The 20,598-nt window shown below is 35.5% G+C and overlaps 1 protein-coding gene across 5 annotated transcripts in view; it reads right to left on the bottom strand.

Moving 5' to 3' along the window:
• Window positions 1–20,229, bottom strand: part of dpf3 (double PHD fingers 3) — a 43,893-nt gene extending 23,664 nt beyond the window's left edge. For 2 of the 5 annotated variants that reach the window (XM_048206606.1, XM_048206607.1), the window contains exons 1-5: window positions 20,090–20,229; window positions 10,336–10,489; window positions 9,611–9,771; window positions 5,993–6,100; window positions 892–1,025 (exon numbers count right to left, since the gene is read on the bottom strand). In XM_048206606.1, coding sequence (XP_048062563.1) covers window positions 892–1,025; window positions 5,993–6,100; window positions 9,611–9,771; window positions 10,336–10,376 — 444 coding nt within the window. In that variant the 5' untranslated portion in view covers window positions 10,377–10,489; window positions 20,090–20,229. Of the gene's footprint in view, window positions 1–891; window positions 1,026–5,992; window positions 6,101–8,957; window positions 8,980–9,610; window positions 9,772–10,335; window positions 10,490–20,089 lie in introns of those variants that run through there. The other 3 variants (XM_048206609.1, XM_048206611.1, XM_048206610.1) reach the window with 2 other exon arrangements.
• Window positions 20,230–20,598: the final 369 nt, after the last annotated feature.

The raw sequence follows: 20,598 nt of genomic DNA, 5'->3' as shown, positions 1-20,598 counted from the left end.
GTGTTCTGACGAGTCTAGTGGTTTTTGCCCTAAGAGTACAGTATTGTTTGCCAGAAGGTAGGAAACAAAACAGCTTGCAGCTGAGGTGGATGGGGGCTTAGATGATGGATTGGACTTTACAGTGACAGTGAATGGTGGATATCGCTGATTGATGATACAATGCATCTTATAATCTTCTGTGCCTTTGCCTCAAACCTTTGCAGAGCATCTCTGTCTGGTTTGGTAGCACTTCTGTACCATATAGTAATGCAGCTAGAGAAGAAGCTTTCCATGGTTTGAGAGGAACAGCTTCCCCATTCAAATTTTATGATTATGAAAACAAAGATTTTTATATTAGATGTCAAGTGGCACCCCAACCAACAGCAAAATTGTTTGTTTATCAAACAAAAGTAACTAAAATGTCAAGCATGAACATTTGAAGTGGAAATTTGAGGAAATCATAAAAAAGAAGAATTTTAAAAGCTTATATTTTGCCTTAAATGTCCTTACTATTCACGATTTTCCTGCTGTCTGTGATTCTTTTAGAACAGAGCTGCAACTTGTTTTTGAGTCAAGACCCACCAATTTAAAACCACCGTTTGAGAATGACTCCTATATTATAATGCACATCCAAACCAAGTCTCTTGCACACTGCGCAATTTTAGCCTTGATTTTCTGCTCGCCAACAGTTAATGAATGTCAACAACAAGAGACAAATCAATGCTAGTTCATGCGAGTGACGATTGCGGTTTGAATTATCAATGACGCCATCTGGGAGAAGATATTTAGCAGGTTAAATATCTAGACCTGTCTGTGATCCAACTTCTGTAGTGTTTTGACTGGAACTGACATTGGTACAACAACTTTGGAAGTAGTGTATTTGCGGCATTAGAAAGTCTGTCAATGTGTTACCTGGATTTCCAGTAGTGTCTCTTCCTCTTTAGAGTTATTGTTTCTTTTGTCCAAGATCCCGTCCCCTCGTAGCAGAGCCTCCAGGGCTGTGGCTTCTGTCGGTGGGGCTTCCCTCTTGGCCATTAGCTCAGCCTCTAAACAAGAAAGAAAGAAGCGGAAAATGTCAGAATGTCAGGTGGTCAGCCAGTAAAAACTCCTCCATAAACTGTGGGGACAAAAAAATCCACCAATGAAAATGGTCACTAGTGAAAATTATTCTAATTTGCATTACTTTCTAATTGAATAGATTTTTTCTTTACATACATTTAATTCAAATCATATTAGTTGTGTAATATTGAGTGACAAACCTACATTTTGTTTTTATTACATTACATGTTTACTTTGTCGCTTCACGTCGCAACAGCTGGAAGCTGTCCACACTGGACGTGACAAAGTGACCATTTGAAATCCATTTGTCCACGATTGCTTGATGTACATTAGAAATAGAACGGGGCATCAGTTTACCATCGGGAATTTGTCGTGTCGCATCATACCTCATCCAGTGTAGACAGAATCACTGATTATAATGGTTGCGGCGTTCGCGCCCAGTGTAGACACTGCGTTAATATGACGTATTTCTGTATTTTTAAAATTTGCAGGTTTGAATAAAACTGCAGATTAAAGTCCCAGATTTGTTCTCTGATTTTTGACCCCATTGTATATCTACATAGGAAGTACAATCAGCTCTAGTCAGTGAATTAAAGGGTTAGTTCACCCAAAAATGAAATTTCTGTCATTAAGTACTCACCCTCATGTCGTTCCAAACCCGTAAGACCTTTGTTCATCTTTGGAACGCAAATTAAGATATTTTGGATGAAATCCGAGAGTTTTTTTTATCCCCTATAGAAATCAATGTAATTACCGTCAATCAAGGTCCAGAAAAGTAGTAAAGACATTGTTAAAATAGTCAACGTGACTACAGTGGTTCAACCTTTTGACATAGAACCTGGAAGTGCTGAATGTAAACAGCGTAGGAGAATGACAGGGGAGCAATGAATATGTTGAATAAAGTCATTATTTTTGTTTTGTTTTTGCGCACAAAAAGTATTCTTGTCACTTCATAACATTAAGGTTGAACCACTGTAGTCACGTTGACTGTTTTAACGATGTCTTTACTACTTTTCTGGACCTTGAATGATGGTTATTACGTTGCTTTCTATGGGGGATAAAAAAAAAAAAACTCTTGAATTTCATCAAAAATATCTTAATTTGTGTTCCGAAGATGAACGAAGGTCTTACTGGTTTGGAACGACATGAGGGTAAGTACTTAATGACAGAAATTTCATTTTTGGGTGAACTAACCCTTTAAATCAAATGTCAGAAGGCACTTCTGATTAGCTTCACACAAGCAGACAGATTGTGCGTGTGTGTGTGTTTGCCAAACATCGGTTTGGGTACCTTGGATATACCAGCCATCAATATGTTTTTATAGGAAAGCTTTTCAAGGCTCATTAAAGGTGAAAAGCTCCAGGTGCTGAAGATAAAATGGAGGATGTCTGTGTATGGAGGAAAAGGCAAGAAAATAAATAGTCTTAGGCTGTGTCTAATTTCACTCCCTAGATCTTTATGACATGAATCGGTGTATCTTGAATACTAACGGGCACTAGCAGGGGCCTGAATCCACTAAACATTGGGACACTCATGACTCAAGGTCAAGCATTCACACGTAGCTGAAATCGAAAATGCTGTATCATGCATTTGCTGTTAGCTGTTAAAATGTACAGTACCATTACCAAATATGTGCTTGTTTTGTATTTTTTTAATCAGGCAAAACAGATTATGTGAATGTATATAATAACTTTCACACACCAAACAAATATAATAAAGCAAGGTACAGAAAAATGCTTACAATTTAAATATCAATACCTCACAACAAAATATACTACTGGGGTCGGTTTGGGGTCAGTAAGATTTTTTAAAATGTTTTTAATAAGTCTCCAATTCTCAACAGGGTTGTAATTATTTGATCAAAGATACAGTAAAAATATAATTTTAATACATATAATATTCTTAGTTTCCTTTTTTAACCATTTTTAAACAACATGTCCTCCAACCAATATGCCTATATATAGGTTGTTTGTCACTTCCCTGAAATACGACCCATAGGAGCGTTTACTAAAGTTGTGCCCCTATCGACAACAGGACACTTTCATTTTAATTCATGAAATACGACCCATAGGAGCATTTACTAAAGTTGCGCCCCTATTGACAACAGGGCACTTTCATTTTAATGCATTGTTCCCTTTTATCTGCGTTATATTTTGGGTTTTGCGTAGCTCAATTGGCAGAGCAATGCAATATATAACAATATGCAATCATACAATCGTGGGTTCGATCCCAGGGAACACATGTGCTCATAAAAGTGTATATGCACTATAAATCACTAAGGGTAGGTTTAGGGGTGGGGTAGGTGTAGTCGTTAATAAAAAAAATGGAAATAGGACAAATGGTGTAAAAAGTCCACACATTGCATTTAAATGAACACGCATTTTGATTGGTAACGACAGTCATACGTCATTTCATGACGACACTATCATTATTTTTACGCCAACTAGAGGGCGCATGACTTAAAAACATAAATATAGGTCGTAATAAGGTGCTTGAAAAACCACCTATAGGGTCGTTTTTTTTGTTTGTTTTTTGAGGAGTCTGTTTTTAAAATGTAATTTATTGTTGTGATTGCAAAGCTGAATTTTCAGCAACCATTACTCCAGTCTTCAGTGTCACATGATCCTTCAGAAATCATTCTAATATACTGATTTGGAGCTAAAAAAAAAAACATTTCATTATCAACGTTAAAAATGGTTGTGCTGCTTAATAATTATTTAACGAACAGTTTAAAAAAAAAAAACTGAAAAAAACTTGTCATTTTGGTCATTTAATGCATTCTTGCTGAATAAAAGTAATAATTTCTTTGGAAAAAAATCTGACTACACACTTTTAAACAGGAGTGTGTAAGAACCAAAAAATATGTTTTTAGTTTTCTTTTAATAAGTCTAATTCCTGTATATGCCTTTTTACTAGCGTACAAGTTTTTCCATATTGATCTGATGTTCAGGGGTTGTTACAGTGCATTCTGGGAATGTCTAGGTAAGGAGGGAATGTTTCAGCGCACTGGAACCATTTTGAAAATGGGCAGCTTTAAAAATAGCTGGGAAATGCACTTACTAGTGCACTACTAGTGAACTAGGGAGTGGAAAGAAATACACCCTTAGATCTGTCACATCATTTTAATTGTTTTCTGCATCCATGGAGTTAAGTTGCTCCCACAATCAGTGGTTTCTGATGCCCCTATCATGTGTTTGCTGTCAGATATTCTTACTCATTTCCTTTAACCTACTAAATGTGTGTGTACATGATTGAGAATGTTTATATGAATGCCTGTCCTTGTCTTTATTCTCTTTGTGTCTGATTGAGTCGAGACATTCTCTTCCCCTGGGAGAAGAGCTGAAAATAGCACAGACTGCCAGTCAGGGGCTGATTGCAGCCTCCCATCCCCCGTTTCCAGCCGCCAATCATGAACAAGAGGCTAAGAGAGGTTGATGTCTACAGACACAAATCATAAGGTCTTAATCATCGCAATATAATACAGCACTGTGACATTTATGCATGCCATTAAATCATGACATTGGCATCGAAAAGGCACGCACTAACTGGAAACACTATGTACTGCTTTTTAATTAAGAATTTTGCAAAATCACTCTGAGGAGTCAGTTTCAAATAGGAAATGTAGAGCATAATGAATATATCAGTTTACTAAGATGCAGCTATTTGGTGTTGTCATAGTGCCGTGATTATATAGCAGACAAAATAGCCTAATTGAATCAGTTTATTGAATTAGAGACTGTTCTACATGCCACATCTGCTGTGGAGAAAAAGAGTGCATATGAAGATTTACATTGGAATCACGCTTGCATGCTTGTCGTTATGAACCAGACTTGGATGGGATATTGGACACCAAACCTGTTTACAGTGGCTGAGCACCCAGAAATGTACAACACAAACACATTTCAGACAGGAAGCGTAGGAATGATGCCCTGCTGTAGCAGACCAGAATTATGCCTCGCTATAGTGTAAATATTACAATTCCAGGACTCTGGAAAACACATAACTTAGAGGGATAGTTCACTCAAAAATGAAAATTATGTCATTATTTACTTTACTTCATGTTGTTCCAAACCTGTTTGACTTTTTTTCTACCATGCAACGTTGAATATAGTGTATAGAATACTTTTATGGTGCTTTTGCATCTTTTTTGAAGCATGAAAGCTCCAGTACCGAAAACTGCATTAATTACAAATAAGTACACTATGGTTAAAAAGTTTGGGGTTAGTAAGTTTTAGTTTGTTTGTTTATTTTTTGAAGAAATTAATACTTTTATTAAGCATGAACACAGAAGAAAAAATCTCATACAGGAATTGAACAACATGAGGGTGAGTAAATAATAACGGAACTCATTTGTGGGTGAACTACCCAATAAGAGACTACAATGCATCATATATATTCGCCATGCCAAATGTCTCAAGAGAGCAGTCAAGTGACTTGAGAGGAGTTTTGGAGGGGCTTAATTGCTGTTCCAGCATTACACTTGGTAGGAGCTCTGTCATTTAAATCTTGAGGCCTAAATCAGATTTATTCACTGTTTTTTTGCTGAACTCATGCTGGCTGAGCTCCAAGCAAAGGTTAGAGGTTCTTATATTGCTTTAGTGCTATTGTATTTCCAGGGACAGCTAAGAAAATAATAGAGTGGCATTCTTGTTGATACAGACAGGCCTTTATGCGCCTTTATCTAGTTCCTCAAGCCCTTCTGCCCCCCTCCCCTCCATCAGCCCCCTAGACTTACATTCTAGTGCTGCATGGCCAAATGATTAAAGGGGCCCGGTCAGGGCACACATAGAGACCGAGAAGGATAATGAGACCCAGATGGGCCAGTTCTACAGCCTCTGAATGACCTCAGAGCAAAGAAGCATGGGCGGAGAGAGAAAAGAGCAGAAATAAAGAATTCAAAATCAAAATGTAAGCATGATAAAAATTACACAGTTAGCCGCAATCATGATCTCACCAAGTCTGAGTTCACAAAGGCGAAGCTGAGGGTCTAGTGGTGGGTGAAGTCGCCTCTTCTTTCTCCAGCAACGAGCTGGGTAGGTGTACATCTGACCTGCCGCCAACCCTGCAAACACACAGAGACAGTAGCATGGTTTGAATAGGCTCTCATACAAAAACATTATTTGGACAGGATTTGTTTCGTACACAATGTTTGGGTTGCGATTAATAATGGAGGATATTTTTGATTTCATGTAACAGTTTGGAATTAGGATTTGTTGTCTGGATGTGGATGTTATGGAGGGTCAAGTGCTCTTAAATAGAAGAATTGAAGAATTTTTTATAAACTTTTGAAATGGGCCGTTTTAACAAAAGTTAGAAAGTAATGTTCAAAAGTAATGTTTTTGAAAGAAGTCTCTAGGGCTGCATTCATTTGATACAAAAATACAGTAAAAACAGCAATTTTGTGAAATACTGTTACAATTTAAAATAACTGTTGTCTATTTTAATATATTTTAAAATGTAACTTATGCCTGTGATGGCAAAGCTGAATTTTCAGCACCCATTATTCTAATATGCTGGTTTGGTGAAACATTTCTTATCATTATGAATGTTGAAAATGGTTGTGCTGCTTAATAATTTACTGGAAACCATTAAACATATTTTCCGGATTCTTCGATGAATAGAAAGTTCAAAATAACAGCTTTTATTTGAAATAGGCATCTTTTGCAACACAATAAATGTAAGTATTTTATACATTTACATTTACATATATTTGTTTGTTTGTGATTTATTGCCATGCCAGACTCAAACAGGTGACATGTACACTGTCTGCACGTGTTGCGGCTGATTTTGCCTTTGTCAAGGTGTCTATATTTTATATTTCATATATTTTACTTATAGGACTATGCTCATTATACTCCCGGCATGTGACAAGCAATGTGACAAAAAAAAAAAATCATGAATACATAGAATGAAGGCTTGCCCACTGTAGATAAGTTGTCATTTAAACACGTTTTATCACAGCGAAGCCATACAAATTTTGGTAACACTTTAGTTAAGAGTCCAATTCTCACTATTAATTAGTTGCTTATTAGCATGCATATAACTAGGATATTGGCTTTTTATTAGTACTTATAAAGCACATATTAAAGGATTAGTCCACTTTTAAATACACTTTTCCTGATAAATTTACTCACCCCCATGTCATCCAAGATGTTCATGTCTTTCTTTCGTCAGTCGAAAAGAAATGAAGGTTTTTGAGGAAAACATTCCAGGATTATTCTCCTTACAGTGGATTTCAATGGCTACCAACAGGTTGAAGGTCAAAATTACAGTTTCAGTGCAGCTTCAAGGGCTTTAAACGATACCAGATGAGTAATAAGGGTCTTATCTAGCGAATCGATCGATCGATCGCCGCGTTCGTTCCGCATTCTTCATAACGCTTACGCTGAATGTCCTACGCCTTCCCTATTCTACTTACGGAACGAACGCGGCGCCAGTTTCGTTTTTTTCCGTAACTTGAATAGGGAAGGCGTAGGACATTCAGCGTAAGCGTTATGAAGAATGCGGAAGCGGAAAGTACGTTCAAGGCGATATTTTGTTTATAAAGCATAAACGGTTGTATTTTTTTCGAAAATGACTGATCGATTCGCTAGATAAGACCCTTATTACTCATCTGGTATCGTTTAAAGCCCTTGAAGCTGCACTGAAACTGTAATTTTGACCTTCAATATGTTGGTAGCCATTGAAATCCACTGTAAGGAGAATAATCCTGGAATGTTTTCCTCAGAAACCTTCATTTCTTTTCGACTGACGAAAGAAAGACATGAACATCTTGGATGACATGGGGGTGAGTAAATTTATCAGGAAAAGTGTATTTAAAAGTGGACTAATCCTTTAATGCCTTATTCTACATAACCATATTGTACATCCCTTAATCTTACCCCACTTCCTAAACTTAACAACTACCTTACTAACTATTATTTAAGCAGTAATTAGGAGTTTACTGAGGCAAAAGTAGTAGTTAATAGTGGACCCTAAACTAAAGTATGACCCAAATTTTATTTTACAGGTATCAATCCTCCTGAGAAACACAAAACTAATTTTGTCTGGACAGGGATATAGAATTTTAATGAAACATCTTAAACGAAAACACTGGCATCAGGGGTGTTGACACAGTCATTCTCTCTAATTGACCCATAACACATAATCTGTGCATTTACATATGTGAGGCACATGCTCTCAGTTATGCATCTATCCAGTCTCTTAATGGTAAAATAGAGGAATATAGAGAGAGAGAAACCCAGAATAAAAAACATCCAATAAACACTGGTCTACCACAAAGTGTAGGGTGTGGCTATGCAGCTTTTAGTTGCGAGGCGCTGACTCTATTTGTGTCCGGTTCTCGGCAGGCAAATTGTTCCCTTTGGCAGCTATATGTCTAGATATTGGCTGTTTTGGTCAGATAATAAGAAAAGGAATGCTGTGGAAAGACTAGAGACAGAACCCCAATGCATACTTCTGTCTTATTACATTGAATAGTCTATTGCATTGTTTAACATGTTACAAGGGGAAACCTACAGGTACAATTGCCTTGACATTAGTACGCTGTATAAATGCTCATCAACATGCATTATCTGCACTCCCTGTGCCATCTGCTTTAAAACAAAATGTGCCAGTCTTTATCCTTAAATCAAGCTGCATTTTTAAGTGAAATTTGAAATTGAGGTTTAGATGGTTGTCCAACTTTTTCCAAATTCCTCTGGTGGTGAGATAAAAAAAACTGTGAAATGACTGGATACGACGACAATTTTAAACAAAGGGTTAGATGATGGCATCTTTAGATGACAGCACCCTACATCCAGTGTGTCGTTCATATAATGCACATTAACACATAAGCAATATAAGCAAAATATTGTTCATTTACGCTAGCACACCCCATTTCATTAAAAGTTTTCACCTAAAACAAATCATTTACTCACCCTCATGTCATCCCAATCTCGTATAACTGACTTTCTTCTGTGAAGAAGAAAACTGATTTGATATTTTGAAGAATCCTTACATGGATTTTTCAAGAAATGACAATTCTCAGTGACTATGGCTGTTAAGCTCCAAAAAATACAAAACCCACCACATTGTAAAAAATAATTGTTGGTTTAACTTAAAAAAATAAGATACCTGGTTGCCTTAAAATTTTGAGTTCATTGAAATTAAAAAAACTGAGTTAATACAATAAAGGTGATTGGTTTAATCAACAGAAACTCAAAATATTATATTATCTGAACCACATTAATCATTTAAGTTGATTTGACCAAAGAAAAAATGTTGTGGTGGTAAATCATGAAAATAATCTTTTACAGTGCACCAATTTTTGCCATTCAATATTTTTTTGTGTTAGAAACAGGCTTCACTGAAAATAACAGGCACTTTTATTTATTCATTCATTAACAGACTGTGAACTGTCATCATATTGAAAAGACCACTGTTTTGTAAAGATTTTTCAAAAATTGTTCCTTTTGTTCCACAGAAAAACTAACAGCATTCAGGTTTGGAACATCATGAAGGGAAGTAAATTATGAAAATTTTGTATGAACACGTTAATCGAATTAATATTATGCTTGAAGAAACGAGCTACCTGGCCCCCGGTGCCGCTTCTCCATCCAGATGTAACAGTTGTTCTGAGCTACACCCGTCTGAGAGTCCAGGAAGGGCATGCGTACGCTGCGCTCCGCACACAAGCGGGCATTGTAGCTGCGACAGTGCTCAATGGCCTCCCTGTAGAACTGGTCCCCGAGCCTGAGGAAGACACATTTGGTGAGGAATCCTGGTTTTAGCATAAGTCATAAGTCAAAACATATTTTGTTGATCCTGGATCAACATTCCTGTCTGAAATATAGTCCTAACCATATCCCTACTCCTAACCTAACTAACATTATCCCTAAAATCAGAGGGAAATGATGAATAACACTGATGTAAAAACACCTAACCCTGTTTGTAACCTAAACTTGACATAAACTAAACTTGTCCCTCAAATCTGATTGGTTGATTGGAATGTTGTTCCAGGACCAACGAAGTTGATCCAGGAACATGTAGTCGGTGAAATCACATCCACCCTCATACATTAGTCAGACTATGTAAACTTTAAGTTTTGTTAAGTTTTAAAAAGCCTGTAATACAGGACTATTTTTCTTGGCTAATACCACTGTACATCAATACAGTTTCAAAGCAAGCTTGTGTTTTGTGCTGTCGAGCCTCTGGGTCATGCTTTCTTTTCACTATTCAGTTTCCCACCGACTGTTTGAGAGTTATGCACTCTTCTTAGTTATAATCACAGTCTCTATTACATGAAGAAATGCTTACATTGTCATCCATGTGATTCCCTTTAGGCAGTCAAGAGTCATTGAGACACGACTACCAACTTCATATCGAAAGACAGAAGAGACACTGGACCTGAGCCAGCCTGCATGGCTTCTCTCCCCATAACTGCCTCCTGTTTCGATTAGATCACTCTTCTCTGGACCAGAGGATACACAGATATGTGAGGAATGCTGGGCTGGACAAAGAGGAGTATTCCAACCCAGCATAGCGACACAAAGAGCCTCAGTGTTTGGAGGGAGCAGGAGAGAAAAAGAGCAGGCAGGTATGAAAAGCAAAGGTCTGAGAGACAAATGAGACTACTAACATTTGATAGCGTAGTTTACCCCCAAAAGTAGGTTTGAGAATCAAGAACCAGTTCTTGTAAAAAAAAAAAGTTACATTTTGGAATGTTTGTAAATATGGGCAGACAATAGTTTGATTCCAGACCTGTATGACTGACTTTCTTCTGTGAAATACATATATATTACAAAATGTTTTGTTTTGTTCATACAATGAAAGTCAGTCAATGTTGTTTTGAACTAAGGCTGTCACTTTATCAGATTTTCAAAACACAATAATCCTGGCTAAAAGAATTCACAATAAGGATATCATTGTTATATCTATAGAAATTCTGAAAAAATAATAATAATGCTATCAGTGAAATTCATCTTTAACTTTGTTTATTTTGTGTTTTCCTTTTTTTGGCCATTGAATCACACTCAAAATACGAGTATAGAAAGGCAGTTAGTGAGTTTGTATTCATAACTAACCATAACGGTCGTCTGCTGGAAGCTAGTTATTTTAGATTATAAAGTTTTAAATATGGATATTTTTCTTACAAAAACCCATTGTTTAGAGCCATGTGGAGTACATTAAGTATTTGGAGTACTTGGAGTACATTAAATAGCTTGGAAGAGCCAGGCTAATTTTTATAATATATCTTCTATATATCATCTATATTGTATATATCAATAGGTCATCTATAAATCATGGGGTAATTTTCATTTTTGGGTGAACTATCCCTTTAAGGTGCAATACCACCTCCTCCTATGTTGGAGGGTCAACTAGATATTTACTGTTTCAAAATTACTTATTTACAATATTATTGTATGCATAGTATTAACACAAAATCAATGTTTTATTTTTTAAATATCACGGTTATCGTCAATACCGATATATGCAACATCCCTATTTTGGTCCCCACTGACTTAAAGGGTTAGTTCACCCAAAAATGAAAATTATGTCATTAATGACTCACCCTCATGTCGTTCTAAACCCGTAAGACCTCCGTTCATCTTCGGAACACAGTTTAAGATATTTTAGATTTAGTCCGAGAGCTTTCTGTCCCTCCATTGAAAATGTATGTACGGTATACTGTCCATGTCCAGAAAGGTAATAAAAACATCATCAAAGTAGTCCATGTGACATCAGTGGGTTAGTTAGAATTTGTTGAAGCATCGAAAATACATTTTGGTCCAAAAATAACAAAAACTACGACTTTATTCAGCATTGTCTTCTCTTCCGGGTCTGTTGTCAATACGCGTTCACGACTCCACAGTGACGCTGCTTGTGACAGCGGTTGCTGCTGTGTAGGAGCTTCTTCCATTGCTCTTCGTTCTTCGTGCTTGAAAAACTTCTAACTAACCCACTGATGTCACATGGACTACTTTGATGATGTTTTTATTACCTTTCTGGACAGTATACCGCACATACATTTTCAATGGAGGGACAGAAAGCTGTCGGACTAAATCTAAAATATCTTAAACTGTGTTCCGAAGATGAACGGAGGTCTTACGGGTTTGGAACGACATGAGGGTGAGTCATTAATGACATCATTTTCATTTTTTGGGAGAACTAACCCTTTAATTTAGTTTCAGCTGTTTTCATCCAAACATTCTTGTGTTCCACAGAAGAAAGAAAGTCATAAAACAAAATGAGGGGATTAAATGATGACAGAATTTTTAGACTTTTTCCTTTGTCACATGTGACATGACATGTTGATTTTATATATATATAAATATATATATAATATATAAATTAATATATAAAGAGCGCTGAGGAGAGATAACAGTTTCATGATGGAATAAATATGAATGTTGTTACAGTCTCTAGTACCCAAAAGACACTGAGAACATTATCTTTCAGATCTTCTTCTCTTGTCATTTATCTTGAAAATCTCTAGATTACATCTACATTTCTTCTTTCCTCCTGCATTCACTATCCTGCTCCTCCACCGCTCTCTTTCCTGGGCTTCCTGTGGGCATTATTTCCCTGAAACGAAATGCCTGTGCTATCAGTTGGAGACTGCAAGAGCCATTATGTAAGTTGCAGTGACAGAGGCCCGCATTAGAGCGCCCACGACCTGCACGAGAGCCGCTATCACCATAATCATCAACATGCTCCACTGGACTAAACGGCCCTGATGGCTCTCAACTCAAGTTCCCTCTCAGAGTCGATCTATAACTACTTTTCAGCACCTTAAACAAAACCTTAACAGCCCCTAGAGATGACATGTGCTTACCAATGAGCGGCTGATGATGATGGTGTCTATCAGCACCATCTTAAGGAAAGAGCTCGTGTGAGACCACCATGCTTCATACAGCCTCCCCCATACGAAATCTTTACTATAAACGGCCTCCTGTATTACACATAAGGCATTGGCTCTGGTCAACAGAGTGAAGCAGTTATGTAAACAGTTAGACTGGCGTGTTAGAAGACACGTATTCTCTCTGCCACCTCCCTGGAGGGACGGATAAAAAGAGTCTCTTGAAGGTCGTTGAGATCTTCAATCTTTTAATGTCGATTAGTTATGGACCGGGAAGAATAGAAGGGATTTTTATTAAATCTGTCACAGTATTTGATTTTCACAACCCCAAGAGCAGTTGCTTCTATAGATAATGCATGTTTTACAGGTACGTGGGCAGGAAACAGAAATGTGACTTTGGTCAAGTAAAATCCTTTAAATTTGAAAATGAAAGGTAATTTAAAGCTGGTCTTTTCAGAGTGTATGTGAGGTGAGCTCACCAGAATTGTGGGATGGTATGACACTGGAATGTTTTAGAATAAACATTGAGCTAACAGAGCATTGTGGATATCAGTTCTTGTGTAAGCTGAAAGGTTTTAAAGACATAGACCAAAGGCCTACAATTCATGTTGAATGGAAAAAGAAACAGCAACACGTTTTTTAATGGCTTGATTATTTGGTTTAAGTGTCTGATAAACAACATGCAAAACTTATTTTATATTATATTCATTTTGATTTAATAAATAAATAATCATTATACTGCAACAATACAAGCATGATTATCTTATTTTTCTTTAATAATAATCCTACTAATAATAATAATAATAGCTATTTCTTATTTGTTGTTTGTTATAATTATGTATACATTTATTTAAAAAATACATTTATTTATTTTATATATATATATATATATATATATATATATATATATATATATATATATATATATAATTTAAATAAAAGTATATTTATTTAATACTCAAAAGTATATTTAATATTACATTATTTATTTTATAAAATCATATTAAGAACTTATTTTTATTTGACATAATAGTAATAAATTATACTAAACAATAAAATTTGAAAATAAAATTATTTAGTAAATAAATAATCATTATACTGCAACAATACAAGCATAATTATTTTATTTTCTTTATTATTAATTAATAATAATAATAATAATAATATTTGTGTATTTGTTGTTTACGTGTTATAATTATGTATACATTTATTTAAAATATATTTTTTTAAATAAATGTATATTTATTTTCTTTAATAATAATAATAATAACTATTTTTGTATTTGTTTATAATTATGTATACATTTATTTAAAAAAATACATTTAAAATAGTTATTACATTTATACATATATATATATAATTTAAATAAATGTATATTTATTTAATACTCAAAAGTATATTTCTTATTACATTATTTATTTTATAAAACAATATTAAGAACTTATTTTTATTTTGACACAATAGTAATAAATTATACTAAACAATAAAAACATGATTATCTTATTATTTTCTAATTAATAATTATAATACAATTATTATTGTACTTGTTATTTATGTATGATAATGATATTATTTATTATTGATATTAATTATTACTATTATTACTTTATGCAAAGCTATCTTTGACTTTTGATTTAGCCTATTTACATGTAAACATACAATTATTACTATGTGTTTCTCACTTGCAAAATGAATAGTGGCAATGATTTACTCAATAACTGATTTAGAAGAAAAATAGATAGCCTACATAAAATACAAACGTGTTAGTCTATAGGGAAAAATACACTGCTGACCAAAAGAAGCAAAAAATATCTTCTCACTGAGAAGTAGAGCAAAGAAAATTAGCTGGGCAGATTAAACATTTTTTCAAAGTTATTTGTAAACAACCGTTTTTTTTTCCTGTTAGCCTGTATCAGCCTCTGTGAAAACTGGAAATGAAACGCCTGGACTGAGCCATGTGCTTTGTGCCTGGGCTGCTCTTAGGAAATTAATACCTATTCTTTATTCAACAGAGCAGAGCTGCAGCTCATTCACAGTTTAGTGTGTAACTCAGAGGCTGGAGGCCCCTTTACTCAGCAGAGCCAGCGTCTATATTCATATTACTTGAACAACAGGGGCGTCTCCTTTGTGTCTCAAAAGAACATAACCACACTTCTTAAGGATGGAGAAGACGCCTTTCATATTCAAATGACCTCTTTAGTTTGATTTAATCAGAATGGTCTCTCTGGACAGGTGTCCATGAATAATCATTGGCTTATAGGCGTTGCTCGGAGAATTGTTGTTCATTTTCAAATACATATGCATACCGTCATGATAATCAGCACTGCATTTCAATTAGACACGTGCTTTGTAAACTGGCCTTCCAAATGTGATTAAGCTTTCATTAGTTAACAGGCCGGCACAGAGACGTCTTGTCTCAAAGCACTTCCTAAGGAAGCTTTTCATCAGTGCAAGTAAACAAGATTTAACTGAAACACTGTATCAGATTTTAAAAAAACACCCACTTGTTCACAAATATCACTACATTAAAAATATTCCACGTACAGATTTCCAACTTAACTGAGCATTTCAAACATGATGCCATTGTGTATGTTAAAGTACCCTGCTAAGTATGTACCATCACCGACACAGAAACATTTGGCTCAACCAATGGTGCTAATTTGGGGCGGGGCTTTCTGTTCACTGACCAATGGCAGTCAGAAAATGATCAAGCAAAGAAACGCCTCACCTTTAAACCTCTTCAAAACCTCTCACTTCAAAGTAAATCCTCTCTCCAAATAGAATAATCATTTTATGTGATCATATGGGTATTTTAAAATAGTCTGTAGTGTGCCGGAGGGTAGAGTGGTGCTGATATGAATAGGGATTTGCCCTCCACAGTGAGTCGTGTGAAGAGAGAGAGTGATCCATCACAGTCAGGCTCCTTTCTGTATGTCTGTGGGGAGATGAGGAGGCTGAAAACAGAAGCTGTAGTCTCTCCCCCTCTCTCTGAACACCCAGGGCACTGAGTGCACCACATTCACTCATTACATGCCTGTTAATCCAATTGACCATTAATTACTGTGCTACGTTTGCATACCAAAAAGCATTGATCATCTTTAGTGACAGAATTTAGGCATTTAACAAATTAGCTTCATTGAATCTGAATCATTAATTGCAGGCTTCATTTTTGTTTAATTGCATAAACTGCATCCAAACTATTTTTACTGTGATTTTTAGCACTGCATGATATCAGTACCATATCAATTATCAGCAGACACTAGAGATTTTTTCATTTTTCGGTATCTGTCAATATTGGCGTATCTGTCAATACTATATAATATATAATACAGTCAAACCAAAAATTATTCAGATGTTTTTTGATATTTTTGGTATATGTTTACTAGTGGGTGCAGGACACTATAGTTCATTTATGTAAGCAAGGATAGCAAAATAAAGTAAACTGTGACATGTTATACCCAAAAATTATTCATACAGTGGACTACCAGTAAAATTGATACAAATGTTTTACTTATGTGTTTTATCTGACATAATTAAGATTATTTTTTTCTGACACAGTTTAACTCCGAGATCTTGTCATATTTTATTACCATTCTTTTTAATTATAGTGAATAAATTGTGAATGAAATGTTCAAGGTGTCTGAATAAATTTTGGTTTGACTATATATACAATATATAATAATAATAATAATTAAGTATAATAAAAATATATAATGTATACACTAGCATTCAAAAGTTAGGTCTGTAAGATTTTTTAATGTTTTTAAAATAAGTCTCTTATGCTCACTAAGGCCGCATTTATTTGATTATTTGATTCAAAAAAACAATGGTAAAACAGTAATATTGTGAAAATGTTATTACAACCCTATTACAACTGTTATTTAAATATATTTTAAAATGTAATTTATTCCTGTGATTTTAAACCTGAATTTTCAGCAGCCATTACTCCAGTTTTCAGAGTCACATGACCTTTCAGAAATCATTCTAATTATCTAATAAGATTATTTGGTGCTCAGAAACATTTCTTCTGATTATCAGTTGCCCTGCTTAATATATTTTTCAATATTGTTAGATAATTATTAGAACGGTAATGTACTATTTTGGTTTTTAGTGTTTTATTTGTATGCAATTATACAGAATAGTATAGAATGAATAATATGAGCTATTTACAGGTTATCAACCATAACATGAAAATATTTAGCGACCCACAGTATTAAAAACATAGTCTAAGTATTTAGAAAATGCCTTTTTTATGGCAATTCCAAACTGAACTCACAGCAGTTTTATGAGGTGGCTAATTCGTATGACCTCATTCGAACTAATTTGTACCTTTTTTGCTAAATCGTACGTATTTTACGAGTTGCCAAATTTGCATGAATTCGTATGATTTTTTTTATTTATTATGAATCTGTGAAATAATGTATGATTGTAATGGAAGTGCAATGCCTTATTATTCAGCTCTGCTCTGAACATCTTTAGTCAGACTTAAAGAGTTTGAAGCAAATCTAGGCTGTGAGGAAGCTAAACATAGGTTCCCCATCAGACAGCTGTGCTTTCATGATATCGCTCACTTTCTGAGAGAAACCCCTCAGCGGTGAATAAAGAAAGGGCCTTGAGCAAGAGAGAAAGGCCAGAAGAGCTTGAAGAACTCCTGGAGTGCGCAGTTGTCTAGCTTGCTAGCAAACATTTATTCAAAAAAAAAAAAAAAAGAAAGAAAAAGGAAAAAGGTGATGTAGAGGTCTAGACTGTTTGCAAATGGATTATGGAATGGAATGAACAGAGGCACTTAAAATATGCCTTCCTTTCAGTTCATTTTTTTTATTTCCATTTGAAAAACATGTTTTTTTTAAAGACTCAACATAAGCTAAAAGAAACAAATGCTGAACAGGATAAGGGTGTTGTGTAGTGGAGTCTACCCCAGCACAAACCCCTGTTCCTGGACACACAAAGACCTCGGGCTCAACCGTGTTTGTAGTGCAGTTGTAATGCGAAAGCAAAATGCATCCAGACAGACGAAGATGGGGGGAGGGGAACAGCCAACCGCAAACGCCTTAACCTAAAGCCCACATTCTCACCCCCTCAATTTATCCCTCCTCAATTTATATGAGACGAAACAAACGCAAACACCTGACCCGATCTCCCGATCTCTAAATGCTGTTGAACATGGTACATATGACTACTCCTCCATAGAAAAGAACACTTGTATTTAACAGCGGTGGGAAGTAATCTCATTCACGACGTTCAAACAACCAGACAAGAAACACATTATTTTGCCTGGGCAACATAATGAGATTTAGAGAGGAAGAATAAAGCACAGCCAAAACATAGCCAAATTACACCAGCAACAGTCTTTGTTAACCAAATCCAACATTTACAAATTCTTTCATAACACAGTAAGTGAACATTCTTTCTGTCTTATAGCAAAGTATTTCGAACAATAGCAGTGGGGAGATGGAAAAACATAAAAGTGTGCTCAGACAGGTGTATACGGCTCCTTTTCCTGTTCCCGGTGACCCCCTGATGTCTTTTTGGTGGGATGGGAGGGGAGCTTTATGTCCATGATCTGGAGCAGATGGAGCTCCGTCTCTTGCCCACTGACATCTCTGCGGCTAGTCATCGGAACAGATGGGTACTGAGGGATCCTGGGATATTGCTAATCTGCTCCACCACAGCATTTAGAGATGGTGCATCCCCCTCAGTGTACACACTTATATCCACATATCAGCTTGAGTTTGAATGGAGATGAATCACACGTAACTATGATTTAGGCTGGTGTGAATCCAAGGGTGTTGTGCAAGCATTTTTTTTTAGTGAGGAGGCACCAGATGCAATCCTATCTCACTTGCAAGATAAGACACGACCGAAGGAAAAAAAAAAACAATTTGTAAATAACATAGTTACTCTATTCATACAATATCTGTTATAGCATATCTGTGACATGGATTTCTAAAACTTTTTTCTTTTTTTAAGTGCTTGCAGAACTGAAAATATTCCACATTTTGTCTGCTCACCTTTTTATGTAGGTATAGCATAAGATGAATGCACATGCGAAATTTGAAGGGTGACATGTATTTGCTTTATTGATGGCAAGGTTAATGATTATTAGACATTATACTGGAAGTAAATCCTTTCTTTCATCAAATATGTAAGACTAATTCCTTAAATGTAAGGTTTCACATCGGGACTATACTAATTTTAACCAAAAGGTACAGGCAAATACCAATAAGTAGGACAAACCGTTCTGACCTCTCCTTAAAGTTCTAATAAATGTAATCTAATAAAAGATGGAATTCTGTCACATGGGAGAAAGCAGCTCTGCACTTCAACATCCAAACAAGAGAGAACAGGACAGTGAATTCCATTGTTATCCATTACTTGATCTTGACTTAATGAATGTTACCCTGTTTATATATATATATATATATATATATATATATACACACCAGACACGACGCAAATATCAATTTATATATCATATCAAACAATAACCGATAAAATATGAGCGTTAAAGAAAGTTATCAAATGAAATGAATTAATATTAAACCATTAAACTGGGTCTGCAACTTGCCACTTTCCAATTCTCAATATATAACAGGGTTATATCTGTCCAGCAGTTCTCCATAGGCCACAGCGGGGAAATTATTCGATCCCTAGCCTACTTATAGGCATTTTAGGACAATAATGCAACCGAACCGTATGATCGTTTTACTTCACCGCGTAGCATCTTTATCTTTAAATGATTATTTTACGTTCTAAGTAGTTTAGCAATGACATACAGCGCGCTCGTACAAGTCATATGACAGCTCATCCCGACGGATTTCATATATGGCCAAGGCTTTATCTAGGTGTCCTGCAAACAAGTCAGCGGAGTCTGTAACGTTACACTCTCAAAGCATTGCATCCGAAATAATGCTGCACTCACATTGACCATCAGAGGCTGAATGCTGAGGCACACCGTTGCATATTTGCAGAATGAATGTCCGAACACAACGCTTTAAATGTATTTACATATGTATATATACATTACACACCCCACACAAAGAGAAACTACGTGGATTAAACAGTTATTCGTTTGGGACAGAATTCCTTGAAATCCAAAATGCACGGTGCATACAGTTCTATTTCGAGACTCGATTTGCACCCACACTCTAAATCATGCGGAATACCACACATTTTCGAAAACGAACAAAATAAATGTTTATAATTACTTACGCTTTCAGCGGATTCTGAATGACAGTCGCCATTTTGCCACACTGTAACCTAATATTCCAAATCTCTGAGTTCTTTGGGATCGTTGTGAAAGAAAAACAGCCAATACGGACCTCTGTGTCCGGCAGTCTGGCCAATACAATACTAGGAATCAGAATCTGGGCGTAGCTTCCAAGAGCTGTCAAAATTATAAAAAATTCTTCAACATCTTTACTTACACGATTTGGTTGACAAGTTGCAGAGATAAAGTAATGCTATTTATGCAATTTTTTTTTTTTTTTTTTTTATATTCAGGCACAGAATAAAAGCCTCCTGCAGCCTTCATCTGACAGTTTTGACTAGATCTTTATTTGTATTTTTGCACGTTTCCCATAATTGTGCTTGGTGAATTTTATACGGCATATTTTAAATATAAAAATGTAAACAGACACAATTCAAATGTTAGTAATATTAATATAATTAAAACAATTCATAAAAAACACTGTGTATTTCAAGTACACATGTTGTTATAT

The sequence above is a fragment of the Megalobrama amblycephala genome, linkage group LG11 (assembly GCF_018812025.1).
Source record: "Megalobrama amblycephala isolate DHTTF-2021 linkage group LG11, ASM1881202v1, whole genome shotgun sequence".
In the NCBI taxonomy this organism is placed as follows: Eukaryota; Metazoa; Chordata; class Actinopteri; order Cypriniformes; family Xenocyprididae; genus Megalobrama; species Megalobrama amblycephala.
This window is presented reverse-complemented; position numbering and strand designations above follow the sequence as displayed.